Source organism: Cebus imitator, unplaced genomic scaffold (assembly GCF_001604975.1).
Source record: "Cebus imitator isolate Cc_AM_T3 unplaced genomic scaffold, Cebus_imitator-1.0 Scaffold722, whole genome shotgun sequence".
Classification (NCBI taxonomy): Eukaryota; Metazoa; Chordata; class Mammalia; order Primates; family Cebidae; genus Cebus; species Cebus imitator.
Window position 1 is genome coordinate 319,737 of NW_016108037.1, and position 21,308 is coordinate 341,044.

A 21,308-nucleotide genomic window follows, 5' to 3' on the forward strand; every position below is an offset into this window, starting at 1 on the left:
GACAGAGTCTCGTTCTGTCACCCCGGCTGGAGTACAGTGGTGCAATCTCTGCTCACTCCAGCCTCCACCTCCCAGGTTCAAGCGATGGTCCTGCCTCAACCTCCCGAGCGGCTGGAACTAACACATGCACTACCATGCCTGGTTAATTTTTGTATTTTTAGGAGAGATAGGGTTTTCACCATGTTGGCCAGGATGGTCTGTACCTCCTGACCTCGTGATCTGCCCACTTTGGCCTCCCAAAGTGCTGGGATTACAGGCATGAGCCACTGCGCCTGGCCTACTTTCTGTATTTTAAGTAGAGACGGTTTTACCTTGTTTGCCAGACCGGTCTCGAACTCCTGGCCTCAAATGATCCACCAGCCTTGGCCTCCCAAAGTACTGCGATTAGAGGTGTGAGTCACCGTGCCTGGCCCAAATGTTACTCATTTAAATAGCACTTTTCTGACTTTTGCCATCTTGCATACCTTCTTCAGTTTTTGCTTAATATAGATATTTTATGCCATAAATATATGTATTTATACACCATAAGTGAAAACCATGTCACTCAAAAATTAACAAAACAGGCCAGGCACAGTGGCTCACGCCTATAATCCTGGCACTTGGGGAGGCCAAGGTGAAGAATCAGTTGAAGTCAGAAGTTCAAGACTAGCCTGGCCAACATCGTAAAACCCCGTCTCTACTAAAAATACAAAAATTAGCCAGGTGTGGTGGCGGGCACCTGTAATCCCAGCTACTCGGGAGGTTGAGACAGGAGAATCGCTTGATGAACCCAGGAGGCAGAGGTTGCAGTGAGCCGAGATTGTACCACTGCACTCCAACCTGGGTGACGGAGCAAGACTCCATCCCAAAAAAAAAAAAAAAACAAAAAAAAACCTGTTTATATTCTGAGCCCGAAGCCTGAGGTCTTTATTCAAAAGCTTACAAAATCATTCTCTTGAGGGATCCAAAATGATGGAAAGCGGACAGCTTCCTCACCGTGTGGTTGAATTTCATGTTGAAGAGTGTCTTGATTTCTCCCGGAGCCCCTGCCCCACTCCCCTGCTACGTGTTCCACACCAAGGAGACCCACGTTAGGAGCAGGCGGTCGTTTGCAGGAAGGGCCTATGTTGTTTGCCTCTCCACATCTCCCCACCGTGCTGCGCACATTGTCAGTGACTCTTTGTTGCATGGTGAGTGACCGTGCCACGCTTTTGCAGACCTCCTGACAGTGAGTGAGACTGCCAATGAGCCCCCTCAAGATGAAGGTAATTCCTTCAATTCACCCCGCAACCTGGCCATGGAGGCAACCTACATCAACCACAATTTCTCCCAGCAGTGCTTGAGAATGGTGAGGAAATGAGTGTCTGGGCATTGATTGATTCTTTCTTAATCAGCTGCTATTTGTGGAGCATCTGCTGTGTGCAAGGCTCCTGGGTTGTGGGATTGAGCAGGACAGATGCAGTCCCTACCTTTAGCAGGGGAGTTACATGCCTGGGCTTGGAAGTCAGGCTCTCTGACTTTGCACAAAGTTCCTGCCCTTACGGAATTTCATTATAGTGGAGGAGGAAACACAGTGAACAATAAATACTAAATTTGTTTACATCAAATGGTGACGTGTGCCATGACAAAAAATGAAGGAGAGATGGGCATGGTTACTAACTAATTGTCCTAATTCATCAGGTGCTAGCAGTTGGGAGGGGTCAAGTAGGCATAAGACATGCAGCGAGCTCAGAGCCCCATCAAGGGCCCCAGGAACCTGGCCATTGCTGCAAGCAAGCAGAGGTGCTGGGTCTGACTGATTGGCCTTGGCCTTGCCAACAGAGCTAGCTCTGTCTTGTGACACCTTTGTTGTTTTTGCAGGGGAAGGAAAGATACAACTTCCCCAACCCAAACCCATTCGTGGAGGATGACATGGATAAGAATGAAATCGCCTCTGTTGCATACCGGTAGGTCACCTCTCTGGTGGGTATTGTGACCAGATGGGAGCACGGGCCCTACTGTATAGGATCCCCAGTGACCACGTGAGTCTCCTTCGCTGCAGTTACCGCAGGTGGAAGCTTGGAGACGATATTGACCTCATTGTCCGTTGCGAGCACGATGGCGTCATGACTGGAGCCAACGGGGAAGTGTCCTTCATCAACATCAAGACGCTCAATGAGTGGGATTCCAGGGTGAGCCGCCACCTCCGTCACCCTCCTGGTGACACCACGTCTCTATTCCCTGCAGTGCCTGTTAGCACAGGCTAGTTTGTGTAAACTTTTTCTTTTCCCTTTCATTACTTAGAGAGCTGCTTAGATGTTTTTTGCCTTGTGAGTTTTTTCCTCATGACTGTGTGTGTGTAGAACTATGCTAAGTGTTACGAACTTTTCTGCTTATTTTTACAGAGGAACTGGTTAACTCCCTTCTTCCAGTACTTTCTTCATCTCTGTTCCATTGTGGCCTCCTGTTGGCTTCTGCTCTCTGAGTATCTGAGTTTTTTCTCTCCCTATTATCTGGGTTGGCAGTTTTCCTGTAAGTCTGGCCACTCTTCTTTCTGACCTCTTCATTCATTTACTGAGCGACTGTCTTCAATCTTTTGATACCACTTTTCCAGTTCCTCCACTTCTTGAACTCACGACTTCTAAGATCTGGCTCAGAACTGACTCTTCAGGGGCACCTTGAAAGAAACGTGCTTCCTTCGATTTGCCTCCTCCTTCCATTCCCCTCCCCATGCTCTTGCTCCATGGTAGGAGGGCCGTTATCCTGTCTCAAGTCACCCAGCCTTACCTGCCACATCGGAGTTGAAGTAGGTGGCAGTGCTCTTGGGTGCTCTAAAGGGCACTCTGTGGGAAGGCAGCTCCAAGGCCCGGCCTGTGTTGGATGAGTCTGTCTGAGATGCAGTGCAGAGGGCCACTGTTCAGCCTGCCTTAGAGCCGAGGGAGTAGCATGGACTGCTGCTGAGTTTCACCCCCAGGGGTTTCTTACCCTGTCACCTGTTGACAGAGTACACTGGAAAGTTTGCTGAGACCTGGCTCTGAGGCCTGTGGCCTTTTCTTGGACTTTTCCCAGTGAGCTCCCCACAGCATTCAGGGTCATTGTTCCTCTGTCGCTTTGCCCTCTGTGTTACCGTGCGACTCTTGTCTCAGCCATTTCTCTGTTCCCTTTGTATATCGTCTTTGCTGGCACCCCTCCTTTTTGATCCCAATGGAGTCAGCTATACAGCTCTCTTCGCCATAAGTACCTCTTTGTTACACAACTTTGTATTGATTTACTTTTGCTCCATAACAAATTAACAGAAACTTAGTGATCTAACAGTGCCGATTTGTTAGCTCACGGTTTTGTAGGCTAGAATTCCAGGGCTGTGTGCTTGGTTCTTGTATTAGTCCATTCTCACACTGCTATAAAGAAATGCCTGAGAGTAAATAATTTATAAAGAGGTTTAATTGACTCACAGTTCTGCAGGCTCTACCGGAAGCATGGCTGTGGAGGCCTCAGGAAACTTGCCATGGTGGCAGAAAGCAAAGGACAAGCAGGCACATCTTCCATGGCCAGGGCAGGAGAAGGAGAAAGGCGGAAGTTGCTACACACTTTAAAACAACCCAACCTCTCAAGAAATCTACCATGAGAATAGCACCAAAGGGGGAAATCCGCCCCCGTGATCCAGTCCCCTCCTGCCATGCTCCTCCTCCAACATTGGGGATTATAGTTTGGCAAGAGATTTGGATGGGGACACAATCCAAACAAGGCAGAAATCATGGTATCAGGAAAACTGAGTTCTCATCTAAAGGTTCTGGAAGAAAAGCCACTTCCAAGCCCATTGTCGTGCTTCAGGTCTCTGACTTTCTCTGCCTCTGACCTCTACACCTAGATTTAAGAGACTCATACAGGCCAGGCATGATAGCTCATGCCTATAATCACAGCACGTTGGGAGGCCAAGGCGGGTGGATCACCTGAGGTCGGGAGTTCAAGACCAGCCTGACCAACATGTAGAAACCCCATCTCTACCAAAAATACAAAATTAGCCAGACGGTGGCACATGCCTGTAATCTCATACAGTTAGGTGACACCCAGCCAGGTAGTGTATATTAAGGTTAACTGATTTGGGGCCTTACATTTGCACAATCCCTTTTGACATAAAAGGTAGCATAATCATGAGGGTGATATTTGATCCTAGCCATAGGTTCTGCCCACAGTCAAGGGGAGGAGATTCTGCAAGGGCAAGGGTCACTGGGGGTCACTTTAGAATTCTGCCCACCCCAAGCTTCAACTGTGAACTCTTTGAAAATAATTTCTCAGATCTCCTCTAATTTATTAGACTTCCCATTGTTTTTCTGCTAAAACACCTTCCCCTTCCGTTTGTCCTCAGTGTTACCATTGCCTCTGGGTCAGCTGTCCATCAACATTGTCTTTCTCCTACCTCAGCTCTCAGCCTCCAACATCTCCAGCTCTTTTTTACATTCTTCTATTTCAGTGTTAGCAAAGTAGAAGGCTTTGCTGTCTTCTGACTCAGTCCTGGATTTCACTGACATCATCACCCTAGTTCAGGACCCCATTCGTCATGCCTGTTTGGCATTTGTCTCCTAACTGACCTCTACCGCCACCCAGCTTCTATATTTGATTTATCTCTGCCAATCATCTGTCCAGTACACAGCTTCATCAGCAGTGCAGATTGGTAGAAGGACTCTTTAAAGTGCTTCAGCAAGCTGCACACAATGGTGTGCACTTATAGTCCCAGCTATTCAGGAGGCTGAGGTGGGAGGATAGCGCTTAGGTGACATCGTGAAACCCCATCTCAAAAAACTGCTGCAGCACACTCACAGGGGTGCTGCAGGATATTTTAAATTTTTTAGGGAAACATAGAGACATCTTGTCAGAATACTACTATGTGGTTTGAACCTAACTAAATAAAAGGAATTCTTGAGTATTTCTTTTGCCCTGTGGTTTCCATGAACCAAGACAATTTGGGAACCTCTATCTATTTGTGACCTTTGACCAGTCATTTCACTGTGGGTCCCACTTCCCATGTCTAAATGATATGGGTAGAAAAGAGGATCCCTCTGGGGTCCCTTTCTACTGTGTGTGTGTTTGTGTAAAATGTCAGGCTCAGCTTTGCACCCTCTGCAGGCTTCCACCCTCATCTAAGGCCCGCCTGTCTTTCCTATCCCAACATGCCTCTCAGATCAGGACCGCCTGTCTGCACCTGCACTTCTGCCATATTCTCCACTTGGCTCACTGTTACACGTCCTCTGTGAAGCCCTTCCTTACTGTGCAGCACAGAGTAAAGCACTGCCTCTGCTGTTCATATGGCACTTCTAAAGTGCGTGCATATGTGCGTGTGTCCATCATTCCCTGTCTAGGTGAGCTTTTAGAAGACGGGAATTGTAAGTCATTGAGTGCCTGCTATGTGACAGGGTGTGCAAGGGAAGGGACTATGTCTTTGTCCCTTGAATAATAACAGCCTGGTTTGGTGGGTACCTACCCACTTTCTAAGCAAGCCGACTGGGGAGTTCCTTCTCTGCCAGAGGAGGTCCCTGCACCTTGGGCGTTTGGAGCTCGCTTCTGCTTCTCTAACTGGGGCTCTCCTACAGCACTGTAATGGCGTTGACTGGCGTCAGAAGCTGGACTCTCAGCGAGGGGCCGTCATTGCCACAGAGCTGAAGAACAACAGCTACAAGCTGGCCCGGTGGACCTGCTGTGCTTTGCTGGCTGGATCTGAGTACCTCAAGCTTGGGTGAGATTCCTGTGCAGGAGCTGGGGGCTGATCTTGTGAAAGGAAGGCTCTGGGTAGAGAGGTGACCCTCCCCTCCCCATGTACTGGAAAACTGATTGGCAAACAACAGGCATGCTCAGTCGAGTCCTGAACCAGGCACTGGCGTCAGTGAAATCCAGAACTGAGCCAGAGACTGAGTTTTCCATTTCCCTTGAAAATAGCAGTGGACCAGGTATCACCATTTAATTGACATTTGAGCCCAAGTGTTGCTGTCTCTGTGCCGCCTTGCTCTGACCACTGATATCCCTTCCCCCATTAGTTATGTGTCTCGGTACCATGTGAAAGACTCCTCACGCCACGTCATCCTGGGTACCCAGCAATTCAAGCCTAATGAGTTTGCCAGCCAGATTAATCTGAGCGTGGAGAACGCCTGGGGCATCCTGCGCTGCGTCATCGACATCTGCATGAAGCTGGAGGAGGGCAAATACCTCATCCTCAAGGACCCCAACAAACAGGTCATCCGCGTCTACAGCCTCCCCGATGGCACCTTCAGCTCTGATGAAGATGAGGAGGAAGAGGAGGAAGAGGAAGAGGAAGAAGAAGGTGTGCAGCAACCCACTTTCTGAGGTCTAGAGTGGTCTGTGAGCTAGCGAGGGAGCAAGCTCTGTGGCCATAGTGATCTTTAACCTTGATAAAAACTGAGAAATCTGAGGCTTACGTATGAAGAAGCATTCACTTTGGCTCCAAGAGCTTCTTCCGGAGCCTTCAGTCACATTAAGTGGTTGGGGAGGATAGTGGTGTTTTAGAGAAGTGGCCGGATTGCACCAGAGGTGGAGAAAGATGATGCAAGTCCCTGATGGAAGCCCGTGGTCTAGAGGGAAAAGGTCCGCTCCGGGTTAGTTATACAGCCTCAAAGTTGTCTCTCCTGCTCCACCAGCTGGTGACTGAAGGAAAGTGAATGTCATATCACACAACCTGGCTCATTTCTCTTACATTTTTTTGTCTTTCAGAGGAAGAAACTTAAACCAGTGATGTGGAGCCGGAGTTTGTCCTTCCACCCAGACTTCGAGGGCCTTTGATGTGTAGTGGAATGTTGTCTAACTTGCTCTCTGACGTGTAGCAGATGAAATAAAATATACATGTTTAGTCTCCCTCATCGTATGCCTGCAGTACAATTTCCAGTCCTTTCTTCAAAGATTCCTCGCAGAGTGCGGATGAGATCCAGCAATTTCCATCTGGAATTCAGAGTCTGGGTGTCGTCATTTGTTATAAGAAGCCCATTTCCACAAGCAGGAGTGCCTGCTGGCCACGTGCGAGAGCCGGCTGTTGCTTTTGGAGAGCTGGAGTGCAGAGGAAGCAGAGCATGGATGAGGTGGGCTGCTGCGGTAAGGGAGGCTGCCGCGGGGAGCTTGATGGATGTCCAATCATGGCTAATGACTGTAACGGCTTGTAAGTTGACTTTTTGTTTGCTTGAGATGGAGTGTCACTCTCTTTCCCAGGCTGGAGTGCAGTGGCACGATCTCAGGTCACTGCAACCTCCACCTCCCGGGTTCAAGCAGTTCTCCTGCCTCAGCCTCCTGAGTAGCTGGGACTGCAAGCACACTCCCATGCCCGGCCAATTTTTGTATTTTTAGTAGAAATAGGGTTTCACCATATTGGGCAAGCTGGTCCCGAACTCCTGACCTCAAGCAGTCCACCCACCTCAGCCTCCCAAAGTGCTGGGATTACAGGCGTGAGCCACCGCGCCTGGCCAGGATATGTAAACTTAAGTGGACACTGTTCTGTTCTGGACACTTTACGGAGTAATTACCCTGTCAAGTATTATGCTGAGCTTTCTGTAGTAGCTAAGCCTCATGCAGAGCTGTGATGCCGGCAGGAGTAATACCATCATATTATAGAGGTGGGGAAACAGCTGGGCGTGGTGGCTGAAGCCTCTAATCCCAACACTTTGGGAAGCTGAGGCAGAAGGATCAGTTTAGCTCAGGAGTTTGAGACCAGCCTGGGTAACATAAGGAGAACAGGGACTGTCTCTTCAAAAATAAAATATTAGCTATTCATAGTGCTTCCACCTGTGGTCCCAGCTACTCAGGAGCCTGAGGTGGGATTGTTTGAGCCCAGGAGTAAGACTGCAGTGAGCGATGATCACACCACTACACTCCAGCCTGAGTGACAGAAGGAGACGCTTTATCCCAAAAAAAAAAAAAAAAAGGCCAGGTGCAGTGGCTCATTCCTGTAATCCCAACACTTTGGGAGGCTGAGGCAGGCAGATCACCTAAGGTCAGGAGTTTAAGACCAGCCTGAGCAACATAGCAAAACTCCGTCTCTACTAAAACTACAAAAATTAGCCAGGCAGCCAGGCGCTGTAGCTCACGCCTGTAATCCCAACACTTTAGGAGGCAGAGGGGGCTGATCACAAGGTCAGGCGTTTGAGACCAGCCTGGCCAATATGGTGAAACGCCGTCTCTACTAAAAATACAAAATAATTAACCAGGGGTGGTGGCAGGTGCTTGTAATCATAGCTACTCAAGAAGCTGAGGCAAGAGAATTGCTTGAACCTGAGAGGTGGAGGTTGCAGTAAACCAAGATTGCGCTACTGTACTCCAGCCTGGGCAACAGAGCGAGTGAGACTCCAGCTCAAAAAAAAAAAAACCCCGCTTGTAATTCCAGCTACTCGAGAGGCTGAGGCCATAGAATTACTTGAACCAAGGAGGTGGAGGTTGCAGTGAACCGAGATCACACCACTGCTCTCCAGACTAGGTGACAGAGGTTGTCTCAAAAAAAGCTCAGCATTTCTTTGTTTTGTTTTGTTTTGAGACAAGAGTTTCACTCTGTGACCCAGGCTAGAGTGCAATGGTGCAATCTCAGCTCACTGCATCCTCCCCCTCCTGGGTTCAAGCAATTCTCCTGCCCCAGCCTCCCGAGTAGCTGAGATTACAGATGCTTACCACCACACCCAGCTAATTTTTGTATATTTAGTAGAGATGAGGTTTCAGCCTGTTGACCAGGCTGGTCTTGAACTCCTGACCTCAGGTGATCCACCCACCTTGGCCTCCCAAAGTGCTGGGATGACAGGCGTGAGCCACCGAGCCCGGCCCAAAGCTCAGCATTTCTAAAGTTACAGGTATTTGTGTGTGTGTGTTTCTGTTTAAAAAAAAAAAAAAGCATGAAAAAAACACTGAAACTAATTTTAATGAAAAGAATCGACCCTCAGAAAGGAAGCAAAAGATTTCTTGAACTGTTCTAGAAGCAGTGGAGAGAAGTGTACATGGGGAGTTTTCATTGTGAATACCGTGTTTAAAAACAGATTAAAGTGGTGTTGCTAGTGCCAGAGGTTTCCAGGTTGGACCAGTGTTCACCAAATTGCCTCTTGCAAACCCATGGCCCACTCCAACAGGATTAACAGAAAAGCAAGTGGAAGTGACTCAGGCTTATTCTCTAAAAATACTTTCCTCTGCATTTATCTGTCCTGCATGGGGTTACCAAGTTGACTGCTGCAGTAATCCTGCATTCAGAAACTCCCAGTTGCATCCTGTTGCCTATAATCTAGGTTCAGCCTAGTCTTAGGGCCCTGCCATACTTTACGAATTCTGTTTAATTTCCCACTACTGCATTCACCAAGTAAGACCAGCCACCAGTTTAGGAACTTTTTGCCAGCACCCATTCTCATAATCTTCACAACCACCAAGAAGCAGACATCCCCAAATTGCATAACTGTATCAAAACATCTCATATGCCCCATAAATTATACATCTACTCTGCCCACTAAAATTTTTTTTGAAAAATTGTCCAGGTGTCATGGCCCACCCTTGCAATCCTAGCACTTTGGGAGGCCAAGGCAGCTGGATCACTTAAACCTTAGGCGGTCAGGGCTGCAGTGAGCCATGATTGTGTCACTGTACTCCAGCCTGGTGACAGTAAGACTGTCTTAAAAAGAAATAGACATCCCTACTTATTTTTGGCAGAGTATTTTGCCTAGCCTCTCTGGTTACAATGCTTATTCAACAAATGCTTACTGTGGAACTTGTGTATGTCAGATACTGAACAACTTCTGCTCTGAAGAAGCTTTTCTCTGATGTTGATACAGACTGAAGAAAATAAATGACATTGGTATGAACTTTGGCCTGAGAGGTCATGGAAGTTTTTCCAGGGAGTCTCGGATACGATTTTTAATTAAAGAATCTCCAGCCATGCAAAGCTGCAAGATCGCCGTTCTTTCCACCTGCCCTTCCCACAAGAACACTCAGCGCCATTTCACTGGACTTTGAAGGTTCCTACACTGACCTCATATTTCTTCCTATGTAAATCTCATGCAGGGGCCACATGCCACCCCTGGGAAGCCAACCTTGATCATCCAGTTCATGTCATCTCCCTCCTGCCATTTATCTTCCCTCCACTGAGTTTTAATTCCAGGCTCTACTTCCTGTGATTATAATCATATTCCTTCATCTCTAAGTCTCCCTTTGGCCAGTCAGCTCCCAAATGTCGGAAACAATCCCTTGCCCACCTCTGCTGTTGGGTGGAAGATCAAGACAGTCGTGTATGTTACTTAGTAAACAGTACACTGAGTCAGCGTAGCAAACGCTTGTTAATTAGCTTATCCTGGCTCCACCTCCCTGGTCTGCAGTCCCACAAAACTGGATAGGGCAACTAGTTTTATTGTTTGCCTACATTCATGGAATATGAGAACTGGAATTTTCTCCAAAGATCACGTGATCCCCACGCCCCCGTGTAGAGAGGCACATTTTAAAAAGGACCCAGTGCCCCAACCCGGATCTCCAGCCTTTCCACGGTCGCCAGTGCGCGCCAGCCCCAGGCCTCTCCACCAGCCCCTGGAGAACCGCGCGCAGCACGTGCGTGCCTGTTCAGCGCCAGGTTTGGAGCCTGCGGCCTGCCAGCCGGTCCCAGCGTGACGCGCGTCGCGCACGTGACTCCGCCCCCTGCCATTGGTCCGGGCGCGAGGGGCGGGGCCGCCGCGGCGCCCGCTAGCCGACAGCGGCCCCACTCGGCAACTGACTGCAGTCGGAGTTGCTGGGAGGTTCGCGCGCTTCTCAGGGGTCGGCAGGCGGCGAGGAGGCGGGAGCTGCGGGCGTGGGCACCGGCAGGCGTGGGCAGCAGCTAGCAAAGCGCACGCGGACTGGCGACAGGTGTGTTTGGGGGGCATCCATGTCACGTGGCCGAACAGCCGGGGGGCCAGTGGATCCTGGCCGGGGGCGGGGCGCACACAAGCCGCACCCCCTTCAGGCTCTAGCCCGAGCGCTGGGGCGTGACCAAGTCGAACTGCACCTCTGGAAGGTCCAACCTGGGGGGGGGGCCCAAGAGGGTATTGGGCACCCTCAAATTGGGAGAAAATTGGGGAGCACCCTTTCCTTCCCCAGGGTGGAGGTTACCACGTTCATATGCGGGGAGCTGGCACCCCTGGGGAAGGAGACCCTGAAGGAGATGAGATGGAGGGGTTCATGATTCCGGGGAGCCCCAGGTCCCAGCTTGAAACGGTGGAGTCGGGCAAATGAGCTCTGAGGAAGGCGGCTTCTGGGCCTGACCCTGCCCTAGACTGCGGTGAGAGCTCCCGCCGGCCCCCGCCTCTTTCCTGGCCTCGTGTTTCCCTGCCTTCCCGAAGCAAGGCCTAACCCCTCTGGTCTGCCGCAGGATGGGCCTCTCTGCCCTGGCCCCACTGTGGAGCTCCCCGGGGCTGCTCCTGGTCATCGCCCTGCACCCGGCGCTGTCAGTGCCCACGCACCGGGACTACTGCGTCCTGGGCGCTGGGCCCGCGGGCCTGCAGATGGCCTACTTCTTGCAGCGCGCCGGACGCGACTACGCAGTGTTCGAGCGCACCCAGAGACCCGGCAGCTTCTTCACGCGCTACCCGCGGCACCGCAAGCTCATCAGCATCAACAAGCGGTACACGGGCAACGCCAACTCCGAGTTCAACCTGCGCCACGACTGGAACTCTCTGCTCAGCCACGACCCCCGGTTGCTCTTCAGACACTACTCGCGTGCCTACTTCCCTGACGCCCACGACATGGTGCGCTACTTGGGCGACTTCACGGACACGCTGGGGCTCCGTGTCCTGTACAACACCACCATCACCCACGTCACTCTGGACAAGGACCAACGGGCCTGGAATGGCCACTACTTCATCCTGACCGACCAGAAAGGCCAGGTGCACCAGTGCAGGTAAGGCCAGTGCCAGAGCTCACCTGCACGGAAGCTGGGACCTTCCCCACCCGAACCAACCACACACCTTGGTTGGCCAGTAGGTGTAGGAGGAATGGAAGAAAAAAGGTATTTCTTTTTTTATATTTTCGTTTATTTTATTTATTTTTTCAGAAACTGACCTTTGATTATTTTATTTTTTGAGACTGAGTCTGACTCTGTCGCCCAGGCTGGAGTGTGGTAGCAGGATCTCAGCTCACCGCAACCTCCGTCTCCCTGGTTCAAGCGACTCTCCTGCCTCAGCCTCCCAAGTACCTGGAATTACAGGCGCACACCACCACACCTGGCTCATTTTTTATATTTTTGGTGGAGATGGGGGGTTTCACCATGTTGACCAGGCTGGTATCGAACTCCTGACCTCAAGTGATCTGCCCCCCTTGGCCTCCCAAAGTGCTGTAATTACAGGCGGGAGCCATCGTGCCTGGCCGAAGAAGGGTATTTCTACCACTCCTCATTCCCACTGAAACTCAGAGCTAAGAGGTTCAGCTCAGCAATCATTTCCCCAGTGTGTCCTTTAAAAAAAATTGTAGTCAGATATGTTAGGCAAAGGATAACAGTTTCTTCCCTCCAGGATCTGTCAGTCTAATATCTTCATATTCAGTGTCATGCTGCAGCACTGGGTAAAGTATTCAACGTAAGCACACCTTAGGTACCCACAGAACTCTCCTTGACTACTCTCCTGGACTAAAATACATTCCAAAAGTGCTGGGTGGAACGTCTCCAGACCGGCCCAGCAGGATTTCAGAACTGAACCAGAGCGGGAGGCCCAACAGGCAGTGCTCCAGCAATCCGAATTTGCTTTCTTTGGCTTGGGAGACAGCTTCATGTTGTGCAGACATCCCCAAACTTGCCTAATCTTCACGGGGCCCCTATGGGGAATCCTCATTTTGCAGATGAAGAACAGAGGCTCAGAGAAGTTGAGTCCCTGGTTCCGTGTCACACAGCTAAGTGGTAGAGCTGCAAATTGGGCTCCCATCTTCCTGGCTCCAAAGGCTATGTTCTCTCTGCTGCACCACACTGCCTCTCCCTTCCTGGCCATCTGCCCAGGACCTGCCTCCAGCCAGACACTCAACCAGAGATCACCCTCTCCCGCCTGTTACCGGAGGCCCAACCCTGCTCTTTGCCCACTACAGCCCAAGGAAAGTAGGGTTGCACTGATTTGCACTCTTATATTTTTAGGCAGCATGTTGCCATGGCCAGCTACTCAGAAGGCTGAGATGGGAGAATCACTTGAGCCCAGAAGGTTGAGGCTACAATGAGCCATGATCAAGCTACTGAATTGCAGCCTGGGTGACAGAACAAGACCCTATCTCAACAACAACAAAAAAAAAAAAAGAAGAAGAAGAAGGCGGCTCGATTCTTTTTTTAAGGCATAGTTTTGCTCTTGTTGCCCAGGCTGGAGTCCAGTGGTGCAATCTCAGCTCACTGCAACCTCTGCTTCCCAGGTTCAAGGGATTCTCCTCTCTCAGCCTTCCAAATAGCTGGGATTATAGGCGCCTGCCACTGCACCCAGCTAATCTCTGTATTTTTAGTAGAGACGGGGTTCACCATGTTGGCCAGGCTTGTCTCAAACTCCTGACCTCAGAAGATCCACCCACCTCAGCCTCCCAAACTGCTGGGATGACAGGTCTGAGCCACCGTACCCAGCCTCTGATTCTGTTTTTGAAACCACCCTGTGATCAAAGCATTCTTGTGCAGGCCAGCAGGATGCAGGTCCCCAGCTGCCTTCCCCTGGATGGTGATCCTTGCCAATGGAAGGAGCAAGACTTTGGAATCAGGCCTATTTGTGTTTAGATTCTGGTTCTGCTGCCTCTAGGAGCTTTGAAGCCATGGGCCTGCAGGGCCTGTGTCTCCTCACCTGTAACGTAGGACACGTACCGCCTCCAGGTTGCTTGGAGGAGTAAGATGGTACATAGATACACTTAGTATAGGACCTGGTACAGAATTACTGCTCAGTAGATAGATGCATCCGTCAGAGAAGTCAGAAAGGGGAAAGTAGAATGTCAGGCTTTATCACCAAGGGTGATACCTGGTCTGACTGCTGTGTGCAAAGTTAGGTGAATTCTCCATTTCTCTTATTTTTTCTTTTTAAAGACGGGGTTTCACCATATTGGTCAGGCTGGTCTCGAACTCCTGACCTCAGGTGATCCGCCCGCCTCAGCCTCGCAAAGTGCTGGGATTACAGGCGTGAACCACCGCGCCCGGCTGAATTCTCCATTTCTCATAGCATCACCTTCTCCTCTGTCACAGAGCAGAATTAACCCCCGGTACAGTGCTAGGGAAAATACTGTGAGCTCAGAGAGAGACAAGGTCAGAGTCTCTCAAGCGCACCGGAATGAGGCAGTAAACAAATGAATGAACAAATGAATGAATGAACGTCCTGTTGCATTTTAGGGGCCAAGAGTTGGAGCGAGGCGGATGGGCAGGTGGGTCCAGGGCGTGGTTTTCACTGAGCGGTCCTGCAGCTGAGAGACTAAGCCATCTTTCCTCTATCCCACCTGCAGCGTCCTCCTTGTAGCCACTGGTTTATCAGTCCCCAACCAGGTCGACTTCCCTGGCTCTGAATACGTGGAGGGCTATGAGTCTGTGTCTGTGGACCCTGAGGACTTCGTAGGCCAGAATGTGCTGATCCTGGGCCGTGGGAACTCGGCCTTTGAGACAGCAGACAACATCTTGGGTGTCACAAACTTTATCCACATGCTGAGCCGCTCCCGGGTCCGGCTGTCCTGGGCTACCCACTATGTTGGAGACCTCAGGTAGGCCCCATCCCTGCATGTGTGTGCTGTGCTGGGAGCCCAGCGTGTGCAAAGAGCCTCCCCACCCCTCCCCTGCCCTTCCTGACCCCAGCTGCCCTGTCCACCCTTCCTCTGAGTCTCTGTTGCTGCATTTTCTGTGGGCCCAGAGCCATCAACAATGGCCTGCTGGATACCTACCAGCTGAAGTCCCTGGACGGCCTGCTCGAGTCTGACCTGACGGATCTGGCCATCCTGAAGGACAGCAAAGGCAAGTTCCATGTCACCCTGAAATTCTTCCTGGAAGAAGCCGGCACCAACCAGAGTACCGACTCCATCACCCTCCCCCAGGACGACAACGACAACTTTGCCATGCGCGTGCCCTATGATCGGGTCATCCGCTGCCTGGGCTGGAACTTTGACTTCTCCATTTTCAATAAGTAAGTTCCATACGGGAGCAAGTGGGATCGCCTAGCAAACCCTCCTGACCCCTCCCTAGGGGAACAGAGTGGCTGTTTAGTAGGCTGGCGGCAGGGCTCTCGGGACAGCACCCTAAGAACGGATGTGAGTGCTGCCTGATTTCTCTCCAGGACGTGAGCTCTCTGACCATTGAGGGTCCCAGGTGCCCCTAAAGCCTTTGGTCCTGGAGCAGCAGCAACAGGTCTTTATCAGCACTGGGAGCCTCCACCTGTGAGATGGAAAGGCCAGCCCAGACAGACATGTGGCATAGTGGCAGATCACAGGTGTTGGGTTGTCCTGAGGTCTGTTTGACAAATCTGTGAGCTCGGTGAAAGTTATTTCACCATGCTGTGGCCCAGCATCCTCCTCTCTCAAATGGGATTCATAGTTTCTTTCTCATATGGTTATTGTGAGGATTAACATAAGAACGTGCTTGGAGGCCAGGTGCTGTGGCTCACGCCTGTAATCCCAGCACTTTGGGAGGCTGAGGCAGGCGGATCACTTGAGGTCAGGAGTTCGAGACCAGCCTGGCCAACACAGTGAAACCCCGTCTCTGCTAAAAATACAAAAATTAGCTGGGCTTGATGGCAGATGTCTGTAATCCCAGCTACTCAGGAGGCTGAGGCAGGAGAATCACTTGAACTCAGGAGGCGGAGGTTGCAGTGAGCCAAGATCACCCCATTGCACTCCAGCCTGGGCGACAAGAGCAAAACTTTGTCTCAAATAAATAAATAAGTGCCTCCTACATAGCAGCTATTTTCACGAACAGCCTTTTCCACTGACAGGTCCCTCAGACTTAACTCGGGAAATGCATTTGGCAAGAAGTACCCACTGATCCGAGCTAGCTACGAATCCAAAGGAAGCCGGGGTCTGTTTGTCCTGGGTACCGCCAGCCATTCGGTAGACTACCGGAAATCTGCTGGGGGCTTCATCCACGGATTCCGATACACAGGTGAGCCCAGCTGAGAAGGCCACTGTCCCCAGATGGAACCACTTTCAGCATCCCAGGGCTTATAAATGTACTCCTACGTCCAGAAGCATCAAGGGATTGCTAATCATGGTCATAAACTGTCTTGGGGAGGGGACAACAGGTTTTTGTGGTCTGAAGACATGTCTAGAAAAGTATCAGATAAAGTGTAAAGGTCCACGCCTGTAGTCCTAGCTACTTGGGAGGCTGAGGCAGGAGGATCCCTTGAGTCCAGGAATACAAGGTTGCAGTGACCCATCTTGATGCTACTGCAGTCCAGCCTGGGCGACAGAGCAAAACCCTGTCTCAAAAATAAAATATAATCAAGTGTAGGCCAGGTGTCAGGGCTCACGCCTGTAATCCTAGCACTTTAAGAGGCCAAGATGGGCGGATCACAAGATCAGGAGTTAGAGATCAGCCTGACCAATATGGCAAAACCCCGTCTCTACTAAAATTACAAAAACTTAGGCGCGGTGGCATGTGCCTGTAATCCCAGCTACTCAGGAGGCTAAGGCAAGAGAATCACTTGAACCCGGGAGGCAGAGGTCGCAGTGAGTCGAGATCGCACCACTGCACTCCAGCCTGGGTGACAGAACAAAACCCTGTCTAAAAAAAATTAAATAAAAAATATTTTTAAAAAGAACTTAGTAGCCTGGTGTGGTGGTACATGCCTGTAATCCCAGCTACTCAGGAGGCTGAAGCAGGAGAATCGCTTGAACCTGGGGGCAGAGGTTGCAGTAAGCTGAGATCGTGCCATTGCATTCCAGCCTGAGCAACAAGAGCGAAACTCCGTCTCAAAAAAAAACAAAAAAAAAAAAACAAGAAAGAAAAACTTAAAGATGGCTGGATTTAAGGCTGTGAAAGAGAGGGAGAAATCAAAGATTTCCATATGGGAGTCTCTGATGGAAACAGGGCTGTGAAGGGGGAAAGGTTTCTGAGGAAGACTTCATGTGGAACTTGACATTCCTTGTGTGCAGTAGGGCTGGTGGGACTCCCACGTGCTGAAGGCCTGAAGCGGGCGGACAGACTCTGGCCTATAGACCAAATCCAGCCGTGCTTACTCCTTTGCCTGTTGTCTTGGCTGCTTTTACACTAGGAGCAGAATTGAGCCGGTCACTGAGTAGTGTGTGGCCCACAAAGCAGAGAATATGGAGTGTCTGGCCCTTTGCAGAAAATTCCTGTTGGCCCTGCTCTAAAGGCATCAGCCATCTCCTCCCTGCGTGTTCACCGCCTACACATTTGCTCTGGGCCATGCAGACCAGTGTGTATGGTGTTCTAAGTGGTTGATGAGGCCTGGGTATCCCTCCTGGTGACCAGAGATAAAATCGTAAGCGCAGCGTGCTGTTCTTCCTCCCTCCGGCCGTTCCAGCACGTGCTGTTCACCGGCTCCTGGAGCACCGCCATCACGGCATCGCCTGGCCGGCCACCGAGCTCCCCATCACACAGCTGACCAGCTCCATCGTGCGGCGTGTGAATGAGGCTTCTGGGCTCTACCAGATGTTCGGTGTGCTGGCCGATGTCATCCTGTTGAAGGAGTGAGTAGCCCGTCCCCACCCCACTCCCCTCAACCCAGCTTCCCACCGATACCCGCCATAGCGCTTCTCTTCCTATTCCAGCTATGGGGTGCCTGGTTCCTTCCTAAGATGAAAGTTGCAGGGGGAAAGATGTCTGTTCTGGGGCAATACGGTGACGTCAACTATACAGACAGCCCTATGAGTGGCCATGGGCACATGAATGAGCCTTTCTGAGCCTTTCTTCCTCATCTGCAAAATGGGGATAATTGTGCCTGCCTTGCAGCAGTGAAGGAAGGAGTAAAGGTCACTCATGGAAAGTGTCTGGCACCACGTGGATGAGCAGTAGTGAGAGCCAGCCGTGTGGATCTCAGAGCTCCCTCAGGCCGGGCCTCGGCGGCCACCATCGTTGGAATCAATTTAGTGATAAGTGGCAGATCCCAGAGAATGGACAATTCCTGAGAAGGAAAGAGTGCAGAGGGATGAGGGACGGGGGAGACAGGTGGCGGGGAGACGTAGGGGAGCAGCCTTCAGTTGGGGAACAGCCCGATCCAAAGGCAGGGCGTGCCGCAGCACATCAAGTTCAGGGACATGCAGGTAGCACAGCCGAGCTCTGCACAAAACCCTCCAGTCACCCTCCATGCCCCTGCACCTGTCTTTTTTTTAAGACAGAGTCTCGCTCTGTCACCCAGGCTGGAGTACAGTGGCACGATCTCAGTTCACTGCAACATCTGCCTCCTAGGTTCAAGTAATTCTCCTACCTCAGCCTCCCAAGTAGCTGGGATTACAGGCACCTGCCACCATGCCTGGCTAATTTTTTTTTTTTTTTACTCAGAGTCTCGCTCTGTCTTACCCAGGCTGGAGTACACTGGCACGATCTTGGCTCACTGCAGCCTCTGCCTCCCAGGTTCAAGCAGTTCTCTTGCTTCAGCCTCCCAAGTGGCTGGGATTACAGGCGCATGCTACCATGCCCAGCTAATTTTAGTAAAGACAGGGTTTCACCACGTTGGCCAGGCTGGTCTCAAACTCCTGACCTCAGGTGATCCACCCACCTTGGCCTCCCAAAGTGCTGGGATTACAAGTGTGAGTCACCATGCCCAGCACCCCTGTCTCAAATGACACCCTACATGCAGACTGTGGGCAAGTCCTGTCACCTCTTCCTTCAGATGATGCCTGGAACCCAGCTGGCTCCCACCTGCTCCACCACCACCACCTCAGTCCCAATTACCAGGCTCTGTCACCTGCACCCATACCACAGCTGCCCCACTTAGCCTGTGGTCTGTTCTCAGCAAGGTAACCAGAGTGGTCCTTAGAAACCTGAGACATGGCCGGGCACGGTGGCTCATGCCTGTAATCCCAGCACTTTGGGAGGCTGAGGCAGGTGGATCACCTGAGGTCAGGAATTCAAGATCAGCCTGATCAACATGGAGAAACCCCGTCTCTACTAAAAACACAAAAAATTAGCTGGGTACGGTGGCGCATGCCTGTAATCCCAGCTACTGGAGAGACTGAGGCAGGAGAATTGCTCGAACCCGGGAGGCGGAGGTTGCGGTAAGCTGAGATCGTGCCATTGTGCTCCAGCCTGGGCAACTAGAGCAAAACTCCGTCTAAAAAAAAAAAAAAAAGCAACCTGAGGTACGTTGATCCCAGTTCTATTCAGTCCTCCCCAGCGACCAGCAGCATCACCTCTCAGACCAGACCACCCCTTGTGTCTCGTTACGGGAGGCACTGCCCTCCCTCACCTGACCTCTCAGTCCTCTGACCCCATCTCCTGCCCCCTGCCTCTCGTTCACTCCCCTCAGCCACGTCGGCCTCTTCTGTTCCTTGAACACAAGGTGCTCACACACGCCTCAGGGCTTTTTCCTGACGGTTCTCTCTGCCTGGGACACTCTTTCCCCAGATATCCCATCCAAGTCACATGGAATTTTCTGGACTCTACCCCACATGTGAGAGCCGAGCTGAAACAGTAATGTCAAGTGAGGTGTGCACTAGTTGACTGACACCCTTAGAGGGGTGACGTGCGCGCACACATGCATGCTCACCCGCCCTCCACACCCCTCACCCCTGCCGTGGCACTGAGGGCCTCCCCCGCACTGCCATTCTCCTAGGAATGCCACCGCCTTTGAGTACCTGGAGGAGTTCCCCCTACAGATGGTGGCCCAGCTGGAGATGCTCACGGGGAGGAAGGCACAGCACGGGCTCTTCGTCATCATCATGGAATATGGCAGAAATTTCTCTGGCCCCGACAAGGACGTCTTTTTTGATAACCGGTCTGTGGGGCAAACGGAAGATGCCTGGCAGTCCAACTTCCTCCATCCCGTCATCTACTACTACAGACACCTCCCCACTGGTGAGCGCGTCTCCGCCCTCCCCCGACCTGCTGGCTGCTCAGACCTCTCCGTCCGCAGGGTTGTCACCCACTCTGAAACCTTTACACACACGCTCACCTGCCAGGGGGGACGGCTGGGGAGCTCTGCCTAGAGATGAATCAGGGCAGAAGGTCTGAGAAAGATAAATGATGCTTCCAGACTCTGGCACATACCGTGGCCGGCACAGGCCACACGGGAGTGTCATGCTTTCCACCAGTCACCACATAGTAACAAGGACACGGCCCCGCTGCAGGTCTCTAGAGGAAACTGACCATGGTGGCGCAGGAGGCTTCTGAAGAGTAGAAGGAACTGGAGCTGGTTAACATGGTACTGAGAAGCTGGGTGAAATTCCCAGGCCTGTCCTTTTGTTACTGTGTGGCCTTGAACCATTACTTAACCTCTCTGAGCCTCAACCTCCCCCTCTATAAAATGGGGATTGCAACAGTATCTTCCTTGCAGGGTTTCATGAGGTTAAATCTAACAGCATACACAGAATGCCAGCCCGGTGCGGGCACAGAGTGGCTGCCGATAAATGGACAACCTCAGGAACAGGACTCCTGCTTCAGAGCTTGAAGGGCAGTCAGGTGGAAGAGGCTGGTTTCAACAGGGGTTGTTTCCAAAGGCAGAAGATGTGTCAGCAGGTGGCAGTGACAGGGATGCAGGTCTGCGGTCAGTAAAAGGAGGCACTAAGAGTGAACGCTGGCCGGGCATGATGGGTCACGCCTGTAATCCCAGCACTCTGGGAGGCCAAGGCAGGTGGATCACGAGGTCGAGAGATCGAGACCATCCTGGCCAACATGGTGAAACCCTGCCTCCGCTAAAAATACAAAAATTAGCCTGGCGTAGTGGTGCACATCTGTAGTCAAGAGTGAAAGCTGTTCAGCGGTGGAATTGGCCACCTCCAAAGTCAGGTTTCCCAAAACAGCAATGGCCAAGTCATGACTTGATGGCCGCCTGACTAGGACACTACAGAAGGGAGCCCACACCAGGAGAAAGCTGAACTAGATGACTGCTGAGACCTCTGTCAACACAGGGCCTCTCAGTCTTCTCACAGAAAGGCCAGCTTGAAAGCAGCCAGGGCCAGGTGCGGGGGTTCACACCTGTAATCCCAGCACTTAGGGAGGCTGAGTCAAGTGGATCACCTGAGGTCAGGAGTTTGAGACCAGCCTGGCCAACAGAAACCTCGTCTCTACTAAAAATGTAAAAAATGAGCTGGGCATAGTGGCATGCACCTGTAGTCCCAGCTACTCTGGAGGCTGAGGCATAAGAATCGCTTGAACCAGGCCGGGCGCGGTGGCTCAAGCCTGTAATCCCAGCACTTTGGGAGGCCAAGGCGGGTGGATCACAAGGTCAAGAGATCGAGACCATCCTGGTCAACATGGTGAAACC

At 51.5% G+C, this 21,308-nt stretch overlaps 2 protein-coding genes across 2 annotated transcripts in view; both read left to right on the forward strand.

The window, feature by feature from the left end:
- The window catches only part of EIF3D (eukaryotic translation initiation factor 3 subunit D), a 16,218-nt gene extending 9,399 nt beyond the window's left edge, over nt 1–6,819 (forward strand). The window contains exons 10-15 of the mRNA XM_017519026.2: nt 1,197–1,327; nt 1,840–1,925; nt 2,021–2,150; nt 5,547–5,689; nt 5,988–6,271; nt 6,679–6,819. Of these exons, the coding sequence (XP_017374515.1) occupies nt 1,197–1,327; nt 1,840–1,925; nt 2,021–2,150; nt 5,547–5,689; nt 5,988–6,271; nt 6,679–6,692 (788 nt within the window). The 3' untranslated portion in view covers nt 6,693–6,819. The remainder of the gene's footprint in view (nt 1–1,196; nt 1,328–1,839; nt 1,926–2,020; nt 2,151–5,546; nt 5,690–5,987; nt 6,272–6,678) is intronic.
- A 4,039-nt stretch (nt 6,820–10,858) lies between these two features.
- The window catches only part of FOXRED2 (FAD dependent oxidoreductase domain containing 2), a 16,128-nt gene continuing 5,678 nt past the window's right edge, over nt 10,859–21,308 (forward strand). Inside the window, exons 1-6 of the mRNA XM_037735076.1 lie at nt 10,859–11,842; nt 14,386–14,637; nt 14,784–15,053; nt 15,858–16,024; nt 17,409–17,574; nt 19,659–20,012. Coding sequence (XP_037591004.1) covers nt 11,316–11,842; nt 14,386–14,637; nt 14,784–15,053; nt 15,858–16,024; nt 17,409–17,574; nt 19,659–20,012 — 1,736 coding nt within the window. The 5' untranslated portion in view covers nt 10,859–11,315. The remainder of the gene's footprint in view (nt 11,843–14,385; nt 14,638–14,783; nt 15,054–15,857; nt 16,025–17,408; nt 17,575–19,658; nt 20,013–21,308) is intronic.